The 22593-nt window shown below is 36.3% G+C and overlaps 1 protein-coding gene across 1 annotated transcript in view; it reads right to left on the bottom strand.

Moving 5' to 3' along the window:
- The window catches only part of RYR2 (ryanodine receptor 2), a 1099979-nt gene that overhangs the window by 106244 nt on the left and 971142 nt on the right, over positions 1-22593 (bottom strand). Inside the window, exons 75-81 of the mRNA XM_007942720.1 lie at positions 19587-19631; positions 18706-18818; positions 16037-16133; positions 12343-12446; positions 10510-10561; positions 2166-2219; positions 845-868 (exon numbers count right to left, since the gene is read on the bottom strand). Coding sequence (XP_007940911.1) covers positions 845-868; positions 2166-2219; positions 10510-10561; positions 12343-12446; positions 16037-16133; positions 18706-18818; positions 19587-19631 — 489 coding nt within the window. The remainder of the gene's footprint in view (positions 1-844; positions 869-2165; positions 2220-10509; positions 10562-12342; positions 12447-16036; positions 16134-18705; positions 18819-19586; positions 19632-22593) is intronic.

The raw sequence follows: 22593 nt of genomic DNA, 5'->3' as shown, positions 1-22593 counted from the left end.
TCCAGGATATCCTACATAGATCCCCCTCCAGGTGGTTGACAGTGTTCGCCAGGCACCATCTAGTTCTTCTAGTCCACAGTCATATAGGCTGCAGATTTCATGGTGTACCAGTCACTAGGACTAATTGTTTCCATGAATCTTTGGTTTTCTTCATTCTTCTTTCCTCTGGACGAGGAGAGACCCATCATTGCATCTAGATGGCTGCTTGCAAGCTTTTAAGGTCCCAGTTGCTACTTGCCAAAGTAGGAGGTGGAACAATGTTTTGTGTAGTATGTTATAACAATTGAGCTTGATGTCCCCTGTGACTATGGTCCTGAGCCCAAAGGTTCAACTACTCGGTCCCTTGGGGTAGCTAGCTGTGCCCAAAAAGTGACTACAACCTTGTTCCTTGTCAGCTGTACTATACACCTGAGAATTCTTACAGAACATACAAATACACTTGTATAATCATTGTCTGCCAACCCTATACATGCCATTTTTATTGTCTATTTTCAAATTAAATAAGATTGGTACAAAAGAAAATCTAGAGGAAGGAGGCCAGAATGCTATACTGGAAATTCCCTAGCCAAAAGTTAATATTCTAAAGAACTGGACTCTTTTATCCCAGCAAAGTTAACATGGATAATAAAATTTTAAATTAAGAAACTTATAAATTGTAAGAAGAATAAACTAGTGTTAAAAAGGGGTCTTGAAGAGACCAACTGTGTTGGAGCTACGAACTTATAGAAAGATTTTCAAGACATTTTATTACAAAAGGATCCAAGATGTTGGGTCTAACAAAGGTAAATGTCACAAGAAACTGAAACTCAGACCCAGACAAATACACACACATATATAGTTTTACCTTGCTGCGTTGGGATCCTGTGACCTTAAGGAAGGATGAGGACAAGAAGCAAAATAGCAATAAACAATTGCTCTGAAGACAACTGAGAGAGTGTAAATGGTGTGCACTTCAGAAAAACAATTTTATTTGCCACCCACAACTCAGTCCAATTTGCTGCCCTTTCTTATTAGTGAAGATGAATTTGAGAATGGGATATACATGTATTAGAAAATATTACAGTGTCATATAGGAAATTAACCACCTTGTGACGTGTTTCTCAGCCAGCAATAATCACAGGTTCATGGCAAATTACTATTTGTTTTAAATTTTTTTAAACACTGACTTCAGTGCTACAGAGATGCTCATATTAAATTGTTATTGGAAGGAATATTGCAGTAAAACTACCCCTTGGCTATATCTTTTCATGGGCCCTCTGTCATTACATACCCATTGCTGCTTAATGACATGTTTCTAGACTTCCAACTCAATGTCCTGACATATAAATTAATTTAAAAAAAAATTAAAGAAAAACAAGAATCTAGTCTATTTCTTTCCACTTAGTTTATTTTTGAAAATTCTAAAAAACAAAAAAACAAAAAAACAAAAAAAAACACACACAAGAAAAGGAAAAAATATTTAAGAGTGGTTCGCAACAACTAGTTTTTCTAAAAACTAAAATAAAATACAGTAGAAGCAAACGGGCAAAATATTTACTTTCCTTCTAGCTAATTAACATTAAGCAGCATTTCATATCATGAAATATTTAAAAGCTGACAATATTTGAGACAATAATCATAAAATAGAATACAGTCCTAGGAACAGATGCACTCCTACCTCATGCAAGCAAATGGCATTGTGTGCCACCATCTACATATGTACAAGGAATGAGTGACTGAATTGGGCAGAAATCGAAAGGTGCCAATTCATTAAAACGTCTTCAATTCAGAAGAAAATAGCATACCAACTGTTTAAGCAAAAACTCAATGTTGTGTTGCTCTTCAATAAATATTGTCCTCACATTTCTGTTGGAAATTCCAGACTACAATATTCACTGAGATGAGGAAAATATGAAGCAATCTCATCTCTGAGGTTTCTCAAGAACACTCATTCTGAACATATGCTTTTTTTTTTTAAAGTTGTTATTATGTCACTATTCTATATCCCTTCATTTTAACTTCAGCAAATATTAGGACTCAGATTTGTACATCCAGCTTCTGACATGCAGTTCCTTGACACAATAAGCTGCAATAAGCCATGACGCAAGAAACATAAATGTCAGTTATAAGCTATGAAATAATGTTTCAAAATATGCAAAAGATAAATCTAGAAAAATCCACCTTACTTCAAAACTTTTCACTTCTTCTTCACCATCATCATCTTCCTCATCATGACAACTCTGATACATGTAAAAGAAAAAGTCAACAGGAACAGGATGAAGCAGGGGATAAAAAATTTGACATGAAATAGTAATCATTTGTATTAGTTTTGGTCCATATCATTAACATTGTTTAACTATATACAATATATAACATACAATAAGCTTGGACAGCATGAACAATGAATACATGGTCCAAAGAAGATTATACATATTTTCTGCTTTTATAAAATCAAAATATTAAATTATCTGTTTTATTCATGACATAGAGATATTTGTCAGGCTAATACCATACTACACCTACTACTTATTCACACATTTGCCTTGTTCAAACAAAACTTCATACTTTAAAGACAAGAATCATTGTTTGCTGTATTTTACCCTGCCATTACAGTGAATTAATACAGGTACATGCAATAATCATTAATTAAAATTAATAGAAAACAATAACCATTAATTGAAATGAATCTTCAATTTTTTTAAAAAAATCAGTGTTTATTATATTTGGTAAAAAGGAAGAAAGTGAAATTCTAACTACAACTTAAAAAAAGTGAGAAAACTGTTTCATCATTTTGAAGTTAATTTTCTAGAAATGATAAAGAAGCGGTGTTAAACCAAGAATGTATTTTAAAAAAATTTTTAAATGCATTTTATTGAAATATAATTTATGTACAGTGAAATACACAAAACTAAAGTGACGGGACAATTTTTTTTTTTTTTTTTGCAGTGCTCCCTCCCCTCCCTTCCCACCCCTGGCAACCAACAAAGAAAGTTTCCCTCCATATATAAACCTTTCCTTGACCCTCCACAACAACAAACTAATACTATATTTGTCTTTTTGTGATTGACTAATGTAACTCAGCATAATGTCCTCCAAGTTCATCCATATTATGCTGTGTTTTGCAGACTCTACATTATTCTTTAGTGCTGCATAGCATTCCATTATGTGTGTGTACCATAGTGGCTCATCCACTCTTCCACTATAAATCTTAGAGATAAGTCCCTTGCCAGATATGTAATTATTGGCAAATATGAATTTGTTGCTGTTTTTGTTATGTGCTTTTTCATGGTGTCAATTTCTTTGTTCCATATAATTTTCTATGCTGAGCTCGTTTTGTTTATGAATCATGTTATCACTTCCTTCATTGCTATTGTTTTAGTATTTGCTAAATATTTATGCTGGTCCTCTTTTTTGATGTGAAGCTTTATCATTTTTCTTTGTGGTTACCCTGTGATTTACAGTTTTCTTCCCAAGTTTAGAACAGTCTGTTCTATCTTGTAGTTGTCTTGACTTCCTTACCATCTAGAAGTTCTGTAATGACACAGGTTTGTTCCTCTTTTTGGTTTGTAGTTGTCCTCAATTGTCAATTGATGTCTCTACTTCCCTGTTTACAATCTTGCAGGCTTCTTTACTTTGGAAACTTCCATAGCTGGGTAGTTTCTGGTTTATATCATCATGTGTGTTAATGGTCAGTTGTTGCTGGCTATTGTTGCTTCTCTGTCCAAAGGGCACCCTTTAGCATCTCTTGTAAGTTTGGTTTAGTTTTAACAAATTCTCTTTAATTTCTGCTTATCTAGAAATGTTTTAAATTCACCATTATATTTGAAGGACAATTTTGCTGGGTACATAATTCTTGGTTGGAAATTTTTTTTCTTTCAGTGTTTTATATTTAACATCCCATTGTCTTCTCACTTGCACACTTTATTTCGAGATATCTGAGGTTAGTCTTATTGGTTGCCCCTTGTAGGTAACATTTCATTTTTCTTGTGATGCTCTCATGATTCTTTCTTTGTCTTTGGTTTTGGTAAGTTTGATGATGATATGTCTGGGTAATTTTCTTTTGGGGTCTATTATGTTTGGGGTTCATTGGACTTCCTGAATGGATATATTCTCATCTTTCATCATACCAGAAAAATTCTCCTCCAACAAATCTTCAACAATTTTTTCTGTGGTTTTATTTGTCTCTTCCTGTTCTGGAATTCTGATTACATGTAGGTTATTCATTTTGATGGTATCCCACATGAACTTTAGCCTTTCTTCTTCTTGTCTTGATCTTTTTTCTGATTGATCCCATTCCAAAGAAGTGTTCAGGTATTTGCCTTCAATCTTCCTAATTCTGTCTTCCATTGATTCAATTCTGTTCCTTTGACCATTCAATGTGTTATCTATTTCTGAAAATTTAGTATTAATCTTCTGGATTTGTGTGTGTAGATTTTGTATCATTTCTAATTTTTCATTTATTTTGTCATTTTGCACTTGTATTGTCTTTTGAAATTGCTCTAGAGTTTTCTCTGTGTTTTCCTTGATCTGTCTTTCAATTTGTTGAAGATATCTGAAAATAATTCTTTTGAATTCCTTATCCAGGAGTTCCAATGCTGCATCTTCCTCAGGGATGTGTTTTGGGTCGGTATCCTGGTCTCTTGTTTCCTTACTTTATTTTGCTTCTTGGTGTGGACTATGATGCTCTGTTGTCTCCAAGGCATTGTGACATTTTTGTGTTTATATTTAATTGGTGATTGTATGTTGGAGTCACTTGCCCAGATTTTTGTTTTGTTTTGTTTGTATGTTATCTACACAAGTAGGATACTGTGCTCCTCTATTTGCTAGGTGACAGCACTTATACACTCACCACCTGTCTCCTTTCCTGTTGTCAGCCTCTTGTATGTCCCTGCCGACCTTGGCAAACAGAGTCTATTCTTAGGTCCCTGGAATTCAAATGAGAATGCTATCACTTTAAAATCCAAAATGGTTGCCACTTGTAAACATTCAAAATGCCTGTACCCTCGGTCACTTTAAATATCTAAAATGGCCACCACTTGTAAACATTCAAAATGGCTGCACCCTCGGTCACTTTAAATATCCAAAATAGCCACCATTGTAAACATTCAAAATGGCTGCACCCTCGGTCACTTTAAATATCCAAAATAGCCACCACTTGTAAACATTCAAAATTGCTATGCTCTCAGTCACTTTAAATATCCAAAATGGCTGCCACATGTATACAATCAAAATGTGCCTTCTGGACAGCAGAAAATCAACAGCTCATGTTGTCTCCCTCCCTGCTGTTTGCCTTCCTAGTCATAGGCTACCAGTGCAGTCATGCCTGCAGCTCTTGGCGACCAGGGTTGATCTTTAGGTCAATTCTTACGTCCCAAGACCACTTGGAAATACTCAGGCTGTTGGTCTCATCAGAGTAGCTGACAATCCACAGCTCCGACTGTCTCTGTACTTACTGTTTTCATTCAGGTTTTTCCACTAGTTGGTGCCTAATCCACTTCTGCATAGTTCCTTTCAGTGCTCAGGGCTCCAGGATTATCTTCTGTATCTTTATCAATCGGTTGTTCTTTTCTTTGTTGAAGGGGGTCTGTGTTGCTTATCTGCCCATTCCTCCAACTTACTGGAAGTCCATGAATGTGTTCATAACCTAATTTCCATATTTGAAATTTCTGGGTGCTAATAAAAGAGCTCTGGGGCATAGTGGATACGGCATTTGGCTGCTAACCAGAAAGTCAGTGGTTCAAACCCACCAGCTGCTCCATGGACGGAAGACGGGGAAATCTACTTCTGTAAAGATTTACAGCCTTTGAAATCCAATGGGGATCACTATGAGTCATTATCAACTTGATGTCACTCAGTTAGGTTTGGTTTTGGTTTAATGTAGCAGTGCGGTATGGTGGTTAAGACCATGAACTTGGAGGTAGAGTGCTTAACTCAAATCCTGATGTGGCTAATTACTGCACAAGTTTCTTCATTTTTCTGTCTTAGTTTAATATTTAAAATGGAATTAAAAAGAGTATCTGTGTTCTTCAATGTGGAACAAAACTCAAAATTATCTCTATCTCTATCTCTATCTATCTATCTATCTATCATCTATGACCAGGTTTGTTGGTCTGATAGAGCCTGGTGAAACTGCTGAGACTATGGCCCTTAGTTGCCCTGCCCTTCAGGTCTGGAATTGAACTCATTCCTGTGGCTTCCAGCCAAATAAAAGACTAGCATATGGGTTGAACATTTACATCAGGTAGATAAATTCCTTGGAGAGATCAGTCATGGGAGAACAGAAGGGAAGTGCATGCACAGGGAGACCACTGGGGGGAGCAGGAGTGCATGGGAGGGAAGGACACAGGGAAGAGGTAACCATGTGAAGGAAGTGGGAAGAGAGCTGTTACATTGTGGGAAATTGCAGTCAATGTCATAAGACAAAAAGTGTATGAACTGCTGTATGGAAAATGAAATTGCTCTGTAATCTTTAACCCAAATCACAATAAAATTACAAAAAAAAAGAAAGGAGTATCTGGGTTCTTGAGAGGATCACATGAGTTGGTTTATGTAAATTTTATGCCACTTTGAAAAACACACCTGAAAAACAATGTTTTCAATGAATCTCAGTTGCTATTATTATGTTTTGGAATTCAAAGTATAATAAAGGAACAGAAGAACCTGGTTGTTAACCAACACCTATAGAAGGAAGAAACCCACAGCTCTTCAAAGTCTGATTGTTTCAACACTTCTAACTATCTGCTATGTTTGATAAGTACCAACCTTTCAGTAAAGTATATAGATCTAGATGGCTAAATATAAGTTAAAAATTAGAAAAATTCTTTTAATTCAATGAATCACAGTACTTTGGATATAGAAGATCAAGTGGAGATGAAAGGGAGGGTACAAAATCCAATTCTTCTACACAGTGTTAAATTATAAAAAGTTTCTCACATTGTTTCATTAATTTGACAAATATGTATTGAGTGCCACTCTTTCCATTTACAATAATAGGCATGTGAACATGGTTTTGCAAGGAAAAAAACAAAGGTGGGAACAAAGACTGTAAATTTCACTATATGCGAAAGATGCAAAATGGCATGATTTACCACAAAAACAAAAGTGTTACTTATTTATTTATAATAAGATACTGGAAATTTCCTCTTATGAGCTACCTATTACCCCTGCTACCTATTATACAGGTTAAACTGAACATTTGAAAATAATAACCCATAAGAATCCATGAGAATGTTAGCAAAGCTATTTAGAAAGCAAATCTGTACATCTAATTTCTGTAGAATACAGAAAGGTTCCTAAGTGATACAAGTGGTATTTGTGCTAGACTACTAACTTAAAGGTCACCTGTTGGAACCAACCCAGTGGTACCTCAGAAGAAAGGTGATCTGCTTCTGTTCTAATAGAGACTGGTGAAACCCCTGAAACTATGGCCCCCAGTCTCACTCTCGTGGCTTCCAGCCAAACAACTGACCTACAAGGTGAACATTTACACCAGGTAGGTACACTCCTTAGAACAATCAACCACGGGAGATCAGAAGGGCAGTATTTGCACAGAGAGATAGCTCAGAGGGCAGGAATACATAGGTAAGAAGGACACAGGGAAAGGGTAACCACAGGGAGTAAGTGGAAGAGAGTTGTTCCATTACAGGGACTGCAATTAATATCATGAAACAAAATATGTATGAACTGTTGAATAGAAAACAAATGTGCTCTGTAAACTTTTACCAAATCACAATTTAAAACAACAACAACAACAACAAAATCTACAGCCAAGAAAATCTATGGAGCAGTTCTACTCTGTAACATACAGGCCTACAATGAGTTGGAATCAATATTGATGCCAATGGGTTTTTGCCTTTGGAATGTTGATTAGAATGGCAAATATAGAGGACTTTTTTTGCTTTATCTTCTCTTTAAGATTACTTATTCTACAATTTTCTCCCACCAGCAATAGTAATAAAGTGTAAAAAGCATAGGGATTTTATCAGGTAACAAGCATGTTTACTATTTAAGTAAATTTAAAATATTAATATAAATATCCTTTAAGTATATGAAGTCTTCAATTTTTATTAAATACATCAATTGCTTTATAAACTTCATCACCTTCAGAAATGCTAGGAGTAATAAGATTTAGATGAAGAACATAAAACATAATGTCCTTATCAAATATTCAACCATCTCCCCAGTGGAAAAGAGTTTAGATTTAGGTTGCAACTAGAACAAATGTAGTGGCAGATTTTGTTTCAGTCACAAGGAAGAGTTTTAAATATCCTACTTTCACTTGACTGTTAACCAGAAGGCTGGCGGTTCAAACCCACCAGCCATTCCTCGGAAGGAAGATTGGACAATCTACTTCCGTAGTGATACTGCCTCGGAAACCCAAGGAGGGGTCGCTATGAGTCGGGTCTGACTGGACGGCACATAACAACAACAACAACAACACCAACAACAACAACAACAACTCTCAAAGCAGAAGCTTCAATCTTTTAATCTGATCTGCATGTTCACCTGCAGAACATCCAGCCCATGGGATCCTCTGTCACCTCCTTTTTAATCAGCTTCCCTTATCCTTATCCCCTTACTTATGCTAATTAGGATCCATGATCCAACAACTAGTTAATATACTATATCCATTTGATCCATTTTCCTTCTGTAGTAACCTGGAAAAAATCCTTTCCTTAGGTGAATCTAATCTTCTGCATTTGGTTCTGAGAATTGTTAGAGAAAAGTCATACAACCAGGAAGACTAATACTTCCACAAATTTCATAGACAAGAATAAAAGATAGACTTTCTACTCTCCTGTGAATCCTATTTTAGTTTCTTGTCAATGTTCTTTCCCCATTTACACAGTGTCTGTTTTAGCTGTACTTTTCCACCAAACTCTCCTCTTCAGATCCCTTCCATCTACTCAGTCAGTCTTGACAGATGACTGCATTCTCTTGTTTAGAGAGAAAATAGATAACACTAAAAAGAAACTTTTCCAATCTGCCATTATTATCCTGCCCATCCTCCTCTCAATATCTTTCATCTTTTTGTCTTTTAACCCAGGATTTCTTTTAACTATGGGTTTCAACCCACTAATTGGACATGAAAAAAACTCTGTGAGTTATGTTAAAAAGCATTTTTTAAAAATAGAATAGAAAATATTAATCTACTCTATCAGTCCCTTCCCATATGCATTAAGTATGCTTAAATATCTCTTTTTAAAAATAGGAAGCAAACAAATGGCAAATCTACAATATAATTTCCTTTCAGTCTCATGAGTCTATCTATTTACTATTACCTTACATATTTCTCCTCCCTCTTGATCTTCCGAGTTAAGAAATGTCCATGTTACAATTCCTCACAACTGAACCACAACTCACATCCCTACAATATGGCACTTCCACAACTAATGCCCCTCTCCCACTGCTACCTCAATGCTTTAAAATTGTCCTCACTATGGTCCCATAATATACATGAAATACATGCTGGAGAATTTCAATCCTTACCTTGTTCAACCTCTCAACAGAATATGATTTTATTGACCACATATTTCTTCCCATTGCTCTCACATCAGCTCACACTTAATATTCTCTTGTGTATGTGTATGTTTTATGGGCTTCTTTTATTCTAATCATCTCTTACATTTCAGTATCCTTACAGGTTCTTCCCTAGGTCTTCTTCTGTTCATGGGTGATATCATACACTCTTCTGGCTTCAATTACTTACAATGTTGATGAATCCCACATCTGTATTTATAAGCCTTACCTGACATATTGAAAGCCAGACATGAATGCCTAATCACATGACAAACATCTTAACTTAGATGTCTCCCAGGCATTTTTAATATGTTCATATTGAATCTGTTATCTTTCTCTCCTGCTCAAGGCTGCTCTCCATCTAAGCAATGAGATCACCATCTAACCAGTTGCCATCAGAAGTCTCAGAGAATCCCTGACTCTTCTTTTATCTTCACCTCTTTATTCATCCTCCTGCTTGAGGATTAAATGAAATAAATGTGCAGTAAATACTAGCTGCTACTATATTTTCTTGGCCAAGTTATCCTTTAGCACTCATCTTCCCTAAGACTGAGACTAAGCAGGTTCCACTACTCTGCTGTCTAACCTGTGCCCACAACAACTAATAGTTCTTTTGCCATTACACCCATCAGAATGTATTTAATTATTTATTTAAATATTGTCTTCCGCATTAGATAATAAACTCCAGGAGGGCAGTGTGTATGTATTTCTTTCTTATTCACCGTCCTATGCCCAGTACTTTGATGAATATTTGTTTAATGAATGACTGTTTGGAAAATTAATGAGTGGCTCAAAAGGAAATTGTTAAACTAGGGAACAAAAATAACTTGTCAAGGAAATTATAACAGAGATTCAAGCAATACTTGGAAGTAGAGCTTAATGCCACTTATGTTTCTAAGATTCACCAATATTTTGTTTTATTCCACAAATACATAGATTCTATTTTATCAAATGAAAATGATTTTGCTTTATTAAAATTGCACATAAAAATAAAAAAGAATAATTATTTACCTTTGCCATAATATCTGCATAAGCCATATACAAAAAATCTTCCTCCAGTTTGCTATGGAAAACAAGAAACAAATACCATCAATTTTTAAGTAGAAGACTAGTCATATGCAAAAATATCATTATTGTATATAATAATATTTGCTTATTTTCAATGAATATGTTTTTTAAAATTAAATTAATACAAAATTTTGTTAATATTCATACAAAAATATCCTAGAATCAGAATGAAAGACCTCAAAGTTCTCAAAGACTCTCTCACCTTACCTTACAAAAGAGAGCTTCAAGACACACAAAATGAATGGTCTAATGGTTTACACAGACATGTAACAATTTTAATTTTTTCCAAGTACTTAATTTGAGATAAGCAAATATGAATGAGGTAGAGGCTTTGACAGCAGAAGTGACACATGACATTTTATGGGAAGACTCCCCAAATTATCATTTTACTATACAGTTAAAAAATTATATGGTCAATGGTCATCCTTAAAAAATAAGGTTAAAATATGTTTATTACTCTTTTTTAAGAAGTATGAAAAATAAATCTTATGAATGTTTTTTGTAATAAACTCCTAAAATTTGCAAAGTTGTTTCAGCAGTTTTAAACTTCAGCCATCAGAAAAATTCATTTATGAGAAATACCTCATTACCTGACAACGCCAGACAGAGGATTGCTCTACGCTTAGGGATGAGATGATTTTGTTAGTTAGGAAATAACGCGCGCGCGCGCGCGAGAGAGAGAGAGAGAGAGAGAGAGAGAGAGGGAGAGAGAATAGTGAGAAAGAAGATGGATCACATTAACTAAGGGAGAAATGTACATTATTATGGCATGCAAATGGTCAAATGAACTCTTCGAGACTTCTGAGGAGATTAATGTGGATAGAAACTGTCAATTAAATTACCTCCCAGGTTTTGCAGAGAATACGAGAAGCCTGGGGCAAAGTAGGCTTTCTTTCATACAGCATAGAAGCAGATAAAGGTTTTATAACCTCTGAAATGCTTCATCTACAGAGCTAATCTATAAAGTGTTTCCTGTAATGAGCAGAGACTAAGATCATTTTGATTATCAGGCACAGAAGTGTATTTATTATTTAACTGCATAGAGGTTTGCCCTTTGTGGTTTTGGTGAAATTTCATAACTAAGACTTCAGGAGCCAAGGAAAATGAGGAATACCCTTAAAACAGATCTTGGAGAAAATTCCAAGTTCAGATGCTGGCTCATCAGGTCCCCAAAGTTTTCTCAACCTCCATCCCACAGGGGATATACAGTCTACCTAGGATTTTGGATGAGCATCAATCTTCATATATTTTTGGTACTGGAATTAGCTTCAGGTTCTTTTATTTATAAAACTGTTTGTGATAAAGAGAAAAAAAATCATAAGAATCATAAACAACTAAATCAGCTAATAACCAAGTTGTTAAGAAAAATTAGAACACATAGGTATCCAGGCCTGAAATTGAATGAATAGCTAAGAGGAAGCAATGTGTCTATGTGTATTTTGAATTGGTCATTCTTTGAATAACTCTATTTCCTAATAAAGAGCTCTGGTGGTGCAGTGCCTAAGGCACTTGACTGCTAACCAGAAGACTGTGAGTTCAAACCCACCAGCACTCCTCAGAAGGAAGGTTGGGCAACCTACTTCCGTAGTGATACCACCTCAGAAACCCAAGGAGGGGTTGCTGTGGGTCAGGTCCTACTCGACAGCACATAACAACAACAACAACATTTCCTAACAAGAACAAGATGAAATTGAAACAGGAATACATGATACATAAAATACATTGACATGGAGTTTATGTGTCTGCTATGTCTCATATGAACCTTCCCAACCATACCATTTCTCTGTTAGAGCTGTTCGACTAAAGAGAAGGATCAGCTGATGTAGAGGATCAACTCTCTTGGTGCCTTCATCTTCTTCTGGAGGTTCTACGCCAGGTTTCTACAAAAAAAAGTCAAATTTATACAATTTTACCTTTAAATGAAATGTCCACTCAAATCCCAGTGAAATATGATAGCTAGAAACACAGAATAAAAAGATCCTTCTTTTTCTGCTGTGACATGTATGTGTATATGTGTGTATACGTTATCAATGTAAAACTATGTATCTTGAAATAGAGATATTTATAATTTAATGAAAAATTAGTATGGGAAAAGATGACTTACATTCATTTAAGACTTCTGAACGCTATTCTTATAAAGATGAATCATAACTAACTAAAAGAGTATTTGCTACACAAATTTTATTTTAGGGAGGGCTCAGTTTATGAAGATTCACAATAAAATGTTGTCACCTCAAGTATAAAAATCTAGTTCACATAGAAATGCAAACTGATTATGAAATGAGACGTTATTCACCCACACAAATAATGACAGTCAACAGATGTTAAATGAATTAATGCTTGAACATCTTCAATGTTATTTTTATTCCATTTTCAGTTATTTTTAAATTAAAAAACAAAAACTACTGGATAAAACTTTAACATCTAGGAAATCTAATAAAACCCACTGCCTTTGAATTGATTCTGACTGATAGTGACCCTGTAGGACAGAGTAGGGTTTCCAAGGCTATAAATCTTTACTGGAGCAGACTGCCTCATCACTTTCCTGCAAATGGGCTAGTGGGTTCAAACCACTGACCTTTTTGTTAGCAATTAAATGCCTTAGCAACTGCATCAGAGCTCCTTAGGAAATTTACGAGTCATTTTTAATGACTGCAGAATTAATTAATCTTGATTTTTTTGTTGTTGTTGTTGATTGTGCTACTGAACTGCACTTCTCCATTAACTTAGTCACTTATTTAGATTGATTTTCTCTCTAAATGAATGATTTCTTTCCCTGCTTTAAACTTAATGTTGTGAGTTCTGGGCAAATTTCTATAAGACTTCCAACTATTTCATGGGTTGTAGTATTCCCCATGATGAGACTGGTAATCAACTCCATGTTGGAATCTATTGTGAGCAGCTGAGTAGCTGCCTTTGGGTATGTTGTCTGCTTCCTGTACATAAGGAGAAGCTTTGAGAATGGTCTCTAGCCTATGGCAAGCTTGAACCCTGCATGTAGCTGTGCCATTGTTCAGCAGCCTGCCATGCTCTGCTGACCTTGGTACTTAAAATGGACTTAAGTTAATGGCCTGCCATGTGGTCTGGTAACACCGTGACTGTGCCTTTTTACTTGTCAACCTTGGGGCTTCTCAGGCTCAGCAGCCAGCAGCTGTCTGAGTGAAGAAATGCCTCTAGCTCCAGTGGGCCAGGAGAAGGAGGCAGAGCTGGACCCCAAGGTTGAGAGGCTTTCACCAGACCCTAGAGCCGGGCACTTTGAACTTGGACTTAAAGCCTCCAAATTATAAGAAAAAACTCCTGTTTGTTAAGACCATCCCATTTGTGGTATATTCAGAGCAGCACTAGGTAACCAGAACACCCCTAGACATCCTTCAAGTCTGGAATGGAACTCACCCATGTGGTTCAACTTTCAGCCAAATGATATAAGGTGAACAATAACACCATGCACTCATTAGAATGATCAACCATACAAGATCAAAAGGGCAGGCTCTGCAGGCAGGACAGGATAGGAAAGAAGGACAAGGGAAATGGTAAACAAAGGGAGGGTGTGGGAAGAGTGCTATTATATTGTGAGGATTGCAATCAATGTCAGAAAACAAAACAGATATGAATTGTTGAACAGAAAAGCAATTTGCTCTGTAAACTTTCACCCAAATCACAATTAAAAAACAAAACAAAACAAAACAAGTCTTAAAAGCAACAACAACAGTAAACGGATTTTTGAGGAATCATAGAAAGAGAGAGAGAGAGAAATGAAGTCTTCACACATGCATAAGCCTTGAAAAAATTATGCTTAGTGGAATAAGTCTGTCACAAAAGGACAAATATTGTATGATTTCACTTATATGAAATATCAAGTATAGACAAGTATACACAGGCTAAAGTTTATAAATGGTTACCATGGGTAAGTCAGAGGAGTAGGAAAGCAGAACTCATTGCTTAGGGGACAGTGAATTTCTGTTAAGGGTGATGAAAAAACTCTAAGAATATGATGAACAATCAATGTCACTAAACTATACATATGAAGATTATTGAAACAGCAAATGTTTTGTTACATGTATATTCACTGCAATAAAAAATAAACAAATAAATAAATAACTTTTAGACAAGTGGTTCTTAACTCGGGAATCAAGAGGACCCTGAACTAGTTTGCAAAATTTGTGGGACTCAAAAGGAAAAATATAGTATGATGTATCTAGAACAGGAAATGCATAGAGACAGTAAGGTATCAGTGCCTACAGAGGATGTCATGTTATCAGAAGAGATCATTCCCTGGAGAAGAATGTCATGCTTGGTAAAGTGGAGGGTCGATGAGGGACAGAAAGGCCCTCAACAAGATGAATGACACAGTGGCTGCAGCAATGGTTCAAATATAGCAAGGATCGTAGAGCTGGTGTGGGACAGGGAGTGCTTCGTGCTGCTGTGCATAGAATAGCTATGAGTTGGAGATGACTCGACAGCACCTAACAACCACAACAACACTGGGGATTGGGAGTAGGTGGCAATGGGGAATTATTGTTTAAGGGATTACTGGGTTTCTGTCTGGGATAATAAAAGAAATGTTGGAAATGGATCATGGTAACAATGACATAACTCTAACTATAATGAATATCATGAATTTTTGAAACAGCAAACTTTTTGTGATATTTTACACAAACACAAAAATTGTGAGATTGTGTGCCTATAAATTTTCCTAAGATGGCCCAACAACTTTGTCAGGTTTTAAACAAGCTCATGACATAAAAGGTTGAGCTGATCACTCCCACATGAACCACTTATCACACTTACCACAATCCTCCTTAACAATGTAGCTAGAGTAGCATTCTATGTGGCATGTGCTGCATTTATCAACACTGTCTACTGTTCTCCTGTTCAGTCCATTTCTCTGCCCTGTGGAGTTTTTAAAACCAGCAACTTTTCATCGGCTTGTGTTAATCTTCAGCTTAATTTTAGCCTTTTATAGTTCTATCCTGGTTCCAGAGTGTTTAAAAGTGCTTTGAGGAGTTTAAGAGAATAATTAGGTCAATGTTTAGTTATTAATAAACTTGTATTTTTCATCGTAAATTCCAAATTGATGCCGATGATATTGCTCTGAAACAGAATGAATTTCCTTCGAAATATTGAATACAGTAATATTTGAGATAAAAAGTTTCCTAAGACAAACATAGAAGCTCTGGTAGCATAGTGCCTAAGGCACTTGACTGCTAACCAGAAGGCTGGTGGTTCAAACCTACCAGCCACTCCTCGGAAGGAAGGTTGGGCAATCTACTTCTGTAGTGATGCTGCCTCGGAAACCCAAAGAGGGGTCACTATGAGTTGGGTCCGACTTGACGGCACAAAACAACAACAACAACAAGAGCAACATACTAAACTGATATTTTTCATTAATATTACATGAGAACTGCCCAAACCAACTTCACGCTGCCAAGCCAAAACCCTCTTTCATTTTATAGCCCCATTAAAAACATACTGCTAAATCTTCTATTAGTTTATCTTCAAAGTAATGTTCTTCTGTTTCAATCCAAGACTTTTCATATCCTTGAAGAAAAAGGTTGATAGCTCGATGCCTAGAAGATAAGCACAATTTCAAACAAAGGTTTTTTTTTTTTTTTTTAATTCAAAAGGCATTCAGTGGTTCTTATCATGAGATTATCTGTTTACTCAACTTTCTATTTTTGGCTGAGTAGACAACACATTGCAGTGGCTAGAACAAGGCTTCTGGGGCCACAGTGATATGGGTTTAAATCCTGGCTCAGTCATTTCTAAGCTCTGTAACATTAAGCAAATTATTTAACTTTTCCAATTTTCATTTTTCTCATATATAAAACTAAGACGATCTCTACTATATTTCAGTCTTGTGAGCCTTAAGATAAAGAATGACAAGTACATCAGATAGATGCTCTTGAGTAGTAGCTATATAAGTGGCTCTGATAAATAATGGAACAAGAGTCAATACAGGCATGATTCTATGTTCCAGTTAACAGTAGATGCAAACCCGAAGGATGTCAAAACAAAATATATTAAGTGAACAAACAAAGAAACAACGCACTGCTGTCAAGTTGATCCAACTCATAGTGACCCCTCCTTCAGTTTTCAAGGTGGTATCACTATGGAAGTAGATTGCCCAACCTTTCTTCCGAGGAGTGGCTAGTGGTTTTGAACTGCCAGCCCTCTGGTTAGCAGTCAAATGCCTTAGGCATGATGTCACCAACCAAACCAAACCAAAGGCACTGCCATCGAGTCAGGATCTGACTCACAGCGACCCCTCCTTGGGTTTCCAAGTCGGTATCACTATGGAAGTAGATTGCCCAACCTTTCTTCCAAGAAGTGGCTGGTGGGTTTGAACTGCCAACCTTCTGGTTAGCAGTCTAATACCTTAGGCACTATGCCACCAAAGAGGGGAATATATATCCAATAATTAAATTTTAGGAGAGTGATGGTAAGCAGTCTATGAAATAAAAGACCAGTGAAGACTAGAAGAATCAGAGAAAACCACTGAAGTAGATGAAAGATTAACAGTGGATAATTCAAGTGAGGCCAGTGTTTGATTCCACTGAAATGAGCTTAGCCTTTGAACTCTCATCCTGTATTCTCTAAAAAGGAAAATAACCTAATAGGTGTGGACCTTCTCCTTTTCCATAGTCTCCAAGGCAGACACTGTTTAAGCACAAGACATAGGTAGCATTTGTTTGTTTATTTTGTTTTTTGGGGGATTTTTTCTTCTTACTTCCTGTCTTCATTGATTATTTTATTCATTCATTTACTCACTGCCAGTGGACTAGATAGCCTTCTAGGTTCTGAGGATATAAAATTGAACAAAACCCTAAAGGATCTCAATGTCTGAATCAGAAGGACAAATAGTTCCAGGACCAAAGTAAACTGCTACTACTAAAGGTATGTATAGGAGCTCTGGTAGCATAGTGGCTAAAAGCACTTGACTGCTAACCAGAAGGCTGGCGGTTCAAACCCACCAGCCACTCCTCGGATGGAAGGCTGGGCAATCCTACTTCCGTAGTGATACTGCCTCGGAACCAAGGAGGGGTCGCTATGAGTTGGGGCCGACTCGGAGGCACATAACAACAACAACAACAACAACAAAGCTATGTATAAATATGTCCTGGAAACAAATAGGTAGAAGTGTACAAATTGAGAGGGGTAGGAGGGTGTGGCTTGGTTAGAAATGTTTCATAAAGGGTATAGCTGAGCTCTGGTAGTGTAGTGTCTAAGGCACTGGACTGTTAACCAGAAGGCTAGTGGTTCAAACTCACCAGCAACTCCTCGGAAGGAAGATGGGCAATCTACTTCCATAGTAATACTGCCTCGTAAACCCAAGAAGGGGTTGCTGTGAGTTGGGTGCGACTTGATGGCACATAACAACAACAACAACAATAGCTGAGCTGAGTCCTGTGTAGCAGGCATTGGAATTATGCACTTGTATCAAATTTAGAGTGTGAAAGCACAGTTTGTGGGAGAACTACAAGACTGAATTGATATATTTGGTCACCAAGCCAGATTTGGATGCACCAGGGCACCAGGTTATGTCTCTCTTAATGGCTATGCCTGCTATACCTCTAAGAGAAGTTTGTTGGTATTTATTTGCATTATTCCCCTAAGTCAGTTCCATATCAACTCTTCTCCCTGAATGCTAACAATCATAAAAATAATAACAATAACTAACACTTATTATGTCAAGCACAGTTCTAAGCACTCTGTATACACTGAACAATTAAATAATCCAAACAGCTCTATGAGGTAGGCCTATCATTGCACTGACAGGAATACTACAATAAAGTTGGGTAAGTCACTTGACTTATGCCACACAGCCAGCAAGCTGAGATTCCAGAACTAAAATTCAAGCAATTTGACCCTAAAGGATGAGTTCCCAATTACACCATCTTGTCTCACATAGGTAAGCAGGTCTTCCTTGGTGTTTAAGTCATTTCATAACTGCATTGCAGACCACAGTTCTCTGTGAATATCCAGCAAAGAACAAGAAGATCAAATCTTATACAGAAGAACAGTAAACCATTCTCATCCTTCTCTTGGGCTATTGGATTCATGTTCACTTAGAGGCTACATTCTTATCCCTTATTAGGGAAAATAAGTATAATCTATTATAAACATGAAAAAAATTCTGACCTTGGTAGATTGTATAAGGGAGCCATTCGGAAACAGGCTACGACTGCTCTTTTTCTCTGCTTAGAGAGCAGCTTGTGCCACACGGCCTTTTTAGATCTCTGAGGATGTTCCACCTGAGGTAGAATGACATAAACAAACACATAAGTAAATATTTTACACCAAACTAGCCTCAAAAATATAGTACTTAACAGTTGCACTTTCAAGCTAACCTGCATTTAGCATTCCAATTCCAAAAGGACCTTGAAGTTTTTATGGAAAATTCCATGTCCTAACAATTGCTCAATGCTAAATTTGAGGTAGCTTCAAATGCTGTGCAATTTTTCCAGTAAAAATATCATATTTTCCCCAATACTGTGCACATTAGAAGCTATGTCATCTTTAAAAGCATGGAAGTATAAAAACATTGTGTATAAAATTACTTTGTATGTTTCTTAAAATTTCTTTTATCTTTTACATTCTAGTTCTAAAACATTTTTCTGCCTACATAAAAAATTACTCCATTTTATACATGCGTCCATTGCAACAAATTTACCTTTGGAGATATAGTGGTAAACATGAATAGAGGTGATTTTAGAAATTCTAATGATAATTCTACTGCTTCTTAATATAAGAAGATGAGTAGAAGATGACAAGGCTTCATGGACATAGTACTAGAAGTGGGTAAAAGGATTTAATTTTCCAGAAATGTTAAAATACTTATACTATTTTTGTTAGGTACAAATGAGATTTCAAAGAGTTACAATAAATGATGCAAGCAAGCTCTATTTATTAGCTAATGGTGTTTGGAACTGCAAGAGGAAAGGAGATTAGTTATAAGTATGAGAGAAGAAAATCCCAATATGAATCTAAAATTAATTAGTAATTTCTAGGCAATTAAACACTGTACTTCCCAGACTGTAATATCTCTGGCCCGTACATGTAGATTTCTGCAAGAAAGAAAAATGATTATGTTGACTAAAAAGTAAAACTAAATATATTATCCTTTGTGGTATTAAAAGGGTCAAAATATGAACATAACACTGCCTGAAGAAAACATTAAGAATGTTTGGAATACAATGGCTTAGAGATGCTAAAGAACCAATTTGTTTATGTTCTTGTTATTGTGTGCCATCTAATTTATTCCAACTCATAGTGACCCCATGTGACAGAGTAAAACAGTCTCATAAGATTCCCTAGGTTGTACTTTTTATGGAAGCAGATCACCAGGTTTTTTCTTCCATGGAGCTGATGGAGGGTTCAAACCACCAACCCGTCATATAGCAGCTAAGTGCTTAACTACTAAACTAACTTATTCCTGTGATCCTCTCTCCCAGAGAATCAATTGTCCACTTCAATTTTCTTCTTCATAAGTGTGTTCAATGAAAATACATGTTGTTGAAACTGAACATTATAGGTGAATGTAGAATCAAGGATAGTGTTCCTCAAGTAGGCCCAACACATTTCAACTTAAAGTTCCATTATGACATCCCAGATGATACGTAAATGGTAGCTTTTTATGGGAATAAGCCATCCTGATCAGCATGAATGACAGTCATGATAAATATTGATTGCCTAGGCTTTGGAGAGAGAATAATGAGCAGTTTAGAAAAGATCCCTGCCATCATGAAGTTTATCATTTGGTAGAGCATTTTATTATACAATGAAAAACCTTACATAGTGATCTTTGTAAATCAAGTAAACAGATACATGTCAAATTTGTGATTTAAACGGTAATACTAAATTGATCTTGAAATTGTCTGAATGGTTCCATGTGTGAATGTGTTAGCTTGGTTAGAGTTTGAATTTTAGGAAATTCTAAGGAGACAGCCCACTCTAATGAGATAAATTCAACTCAACTCACTGCCGTTGAGTCGAATCTGACTCATAGAAACCCCTCTTTGGGTTTCTGAGGTGGTTATCTCTATGGAAGTACATCGCCCAGTCTTCCTTCCAGTGAGATTAATTAGTAGAGGTATAATGCAAAATACATATTTTAAATGGTTGCTTATATTTGAGATAAATTAAATCAACAAATATTTACGTGTACCTACTGCTTTTGCATTCAGCTTAGCAAATTTAAGATTTTCTTTGCAAACTATTCTGACTCAATTACAAATGAACATGAACATGAATATTAAATAAATGAACAAAGATATTGTTTCTTGTTTTCTAGTCTTTGATAACTGATAATTTCCTTTTCACTCAAAAATCTTCCTTTTAATCAAACCAACCTCACCATATTTAGTAATTAAGAGTATTTGGCCTTAACTAAAGGAGCCCTGCCAGCACAGTGGTTAAGTGTTTGGATGCTAACCGAGAAGTCAGCAGTTTGAACCTCTAGCCAAAGAAGAAAGATGTGGCAGTCCACTTCCATAAAGATTCATATTCTTGGAAACACTATGGGTTTATTGCCTTATAGTGTCACTAAGAGTTAGAATCCACTTGATGGCAGTGGGGTTTTGGTTTGAGTTCTTAAATAAAATCTGACACTTATCTTTTCTTATAAAACCAGTTATTGAGTTCACTGACTCATGGCAACTCCACGCATATCAGAGTAGAACTGTGCTCCATAGAGTTTTTCAATAGCTTCAATCTTTCAAAAGCAGATCTCTAGGCCTTTCTTCAGAGGCACCTCTAAGAAGACTCAAGCCAAACTTTCAGATAGCAACCAAGCACTTTAACTCTTTATACCACCCAGGGACTTTTACCTTTCCCTAGATAACCCCTATTTATCTTTTAAGATTTACACACAGATTACCTACTTCACACCTAGATTAAGTTTGGTGTCCCTTGATAACCTTCTTCAGACAATTTAATATCCAAATACACCTATATTATGACATATTTATCTTTGTTTGAGTCCATGTCCTTTTCCAGAACATGAGAGTGATGATATAACCACAAGTACCTGCTGAGTATAAAACTGACATATCACATGCAAAGTTCAAAGGATAAATGCATGCTGGTTGTTGTTATGAAGAGCTATTAAACTGTATCCCATTCATAATGGCCTTGTGTACAACAGAATGAAACATTGCCTGGTCCTGTGCAACCCTGACAATCGTTGTCATACTTGAGTCCACTGTTGCACACTGTGTGAATCTATCTTGTTGAGGTTTTCCCATTCTTTTATGATTCACTAATTGACCGTGCATGATATTCTTCTCCAGGGACTGAACCCTCTTGATAACATGACCAAAGTGTTAAGAGACAAAGTCTGGCCATTCTTGCTTGTAAGGACCATTCTAGCTGTACCTCTTCCAAGACCTCTTCCATTCTTCTATCAGTTCATGGTATATTCATTATTCTTCACCAACACCACAATTCAAATGTATTGATTCTTCTGCAGTCTTCTCTATTCACAGTCCAGCTTGAAAATGTATACAGGGCTGTTGAAAAGGTGTGTGTGGTTCAGGCACACCTTACTCTTAAAAATGACATCTTTGCTCTTTACCCTTTTAAGAGGTCTTTTCCAGAAGATTTGCCTCATTGCAAAACATCCTTCTATTTCTTGAGTGCTGCTTCCATTGGTATTGATTGTGAATCCAAGTAAAATGAAATCCTTGACAACTTCAACCTTTTCTCCATTTATCATGATGTTGCTGATTGCAGCAGTTTTGTTTTTTTTTTAAATTTTATTTTATTTATTGTGATTTGGGTGAAGATTCACAGAGCAAATTCACTTTCCATACAGCAGTTCACATATACTTTGTCTCATGTCCTTGACCACAGTTTACAATGTAACAGCTCCCCTCCCACTTTCTCCCCATAGTTACCTCTTCCCAGTGACCATCCCTCCATACTCTCCTGAGCCCTGAGCTGTCTCCCTGTGCATAAGCAGCCCTTCCTTCTCCCATGATTGTTCTCTCCAGGGCATGTGTCTACTTGAGGTAAATGTTTAATTCACAT

This window comes from Orycteropus afer, unplaced genomic scaffold, assembly GCF_000298275.1.
Source record: "Orycteropus afer afer isolate SDZICR_OR568_19922 unplaced genomic scaffold, OryAfe1.0 scaffold00096, whole genome shotgun sequence".
In the NCBI taxonomy this organism is placed as follows: Eukaryota; Metazoa; Chordata; class Mammalia; order Tubulidentata; family Orycteropodidae; genus Orycteropus; species Orycteropus afer.
Note: the sequence above shows the minus strand (reverse complement) of the source record. Positions and strands in the feature narration are given on the sequence as shown.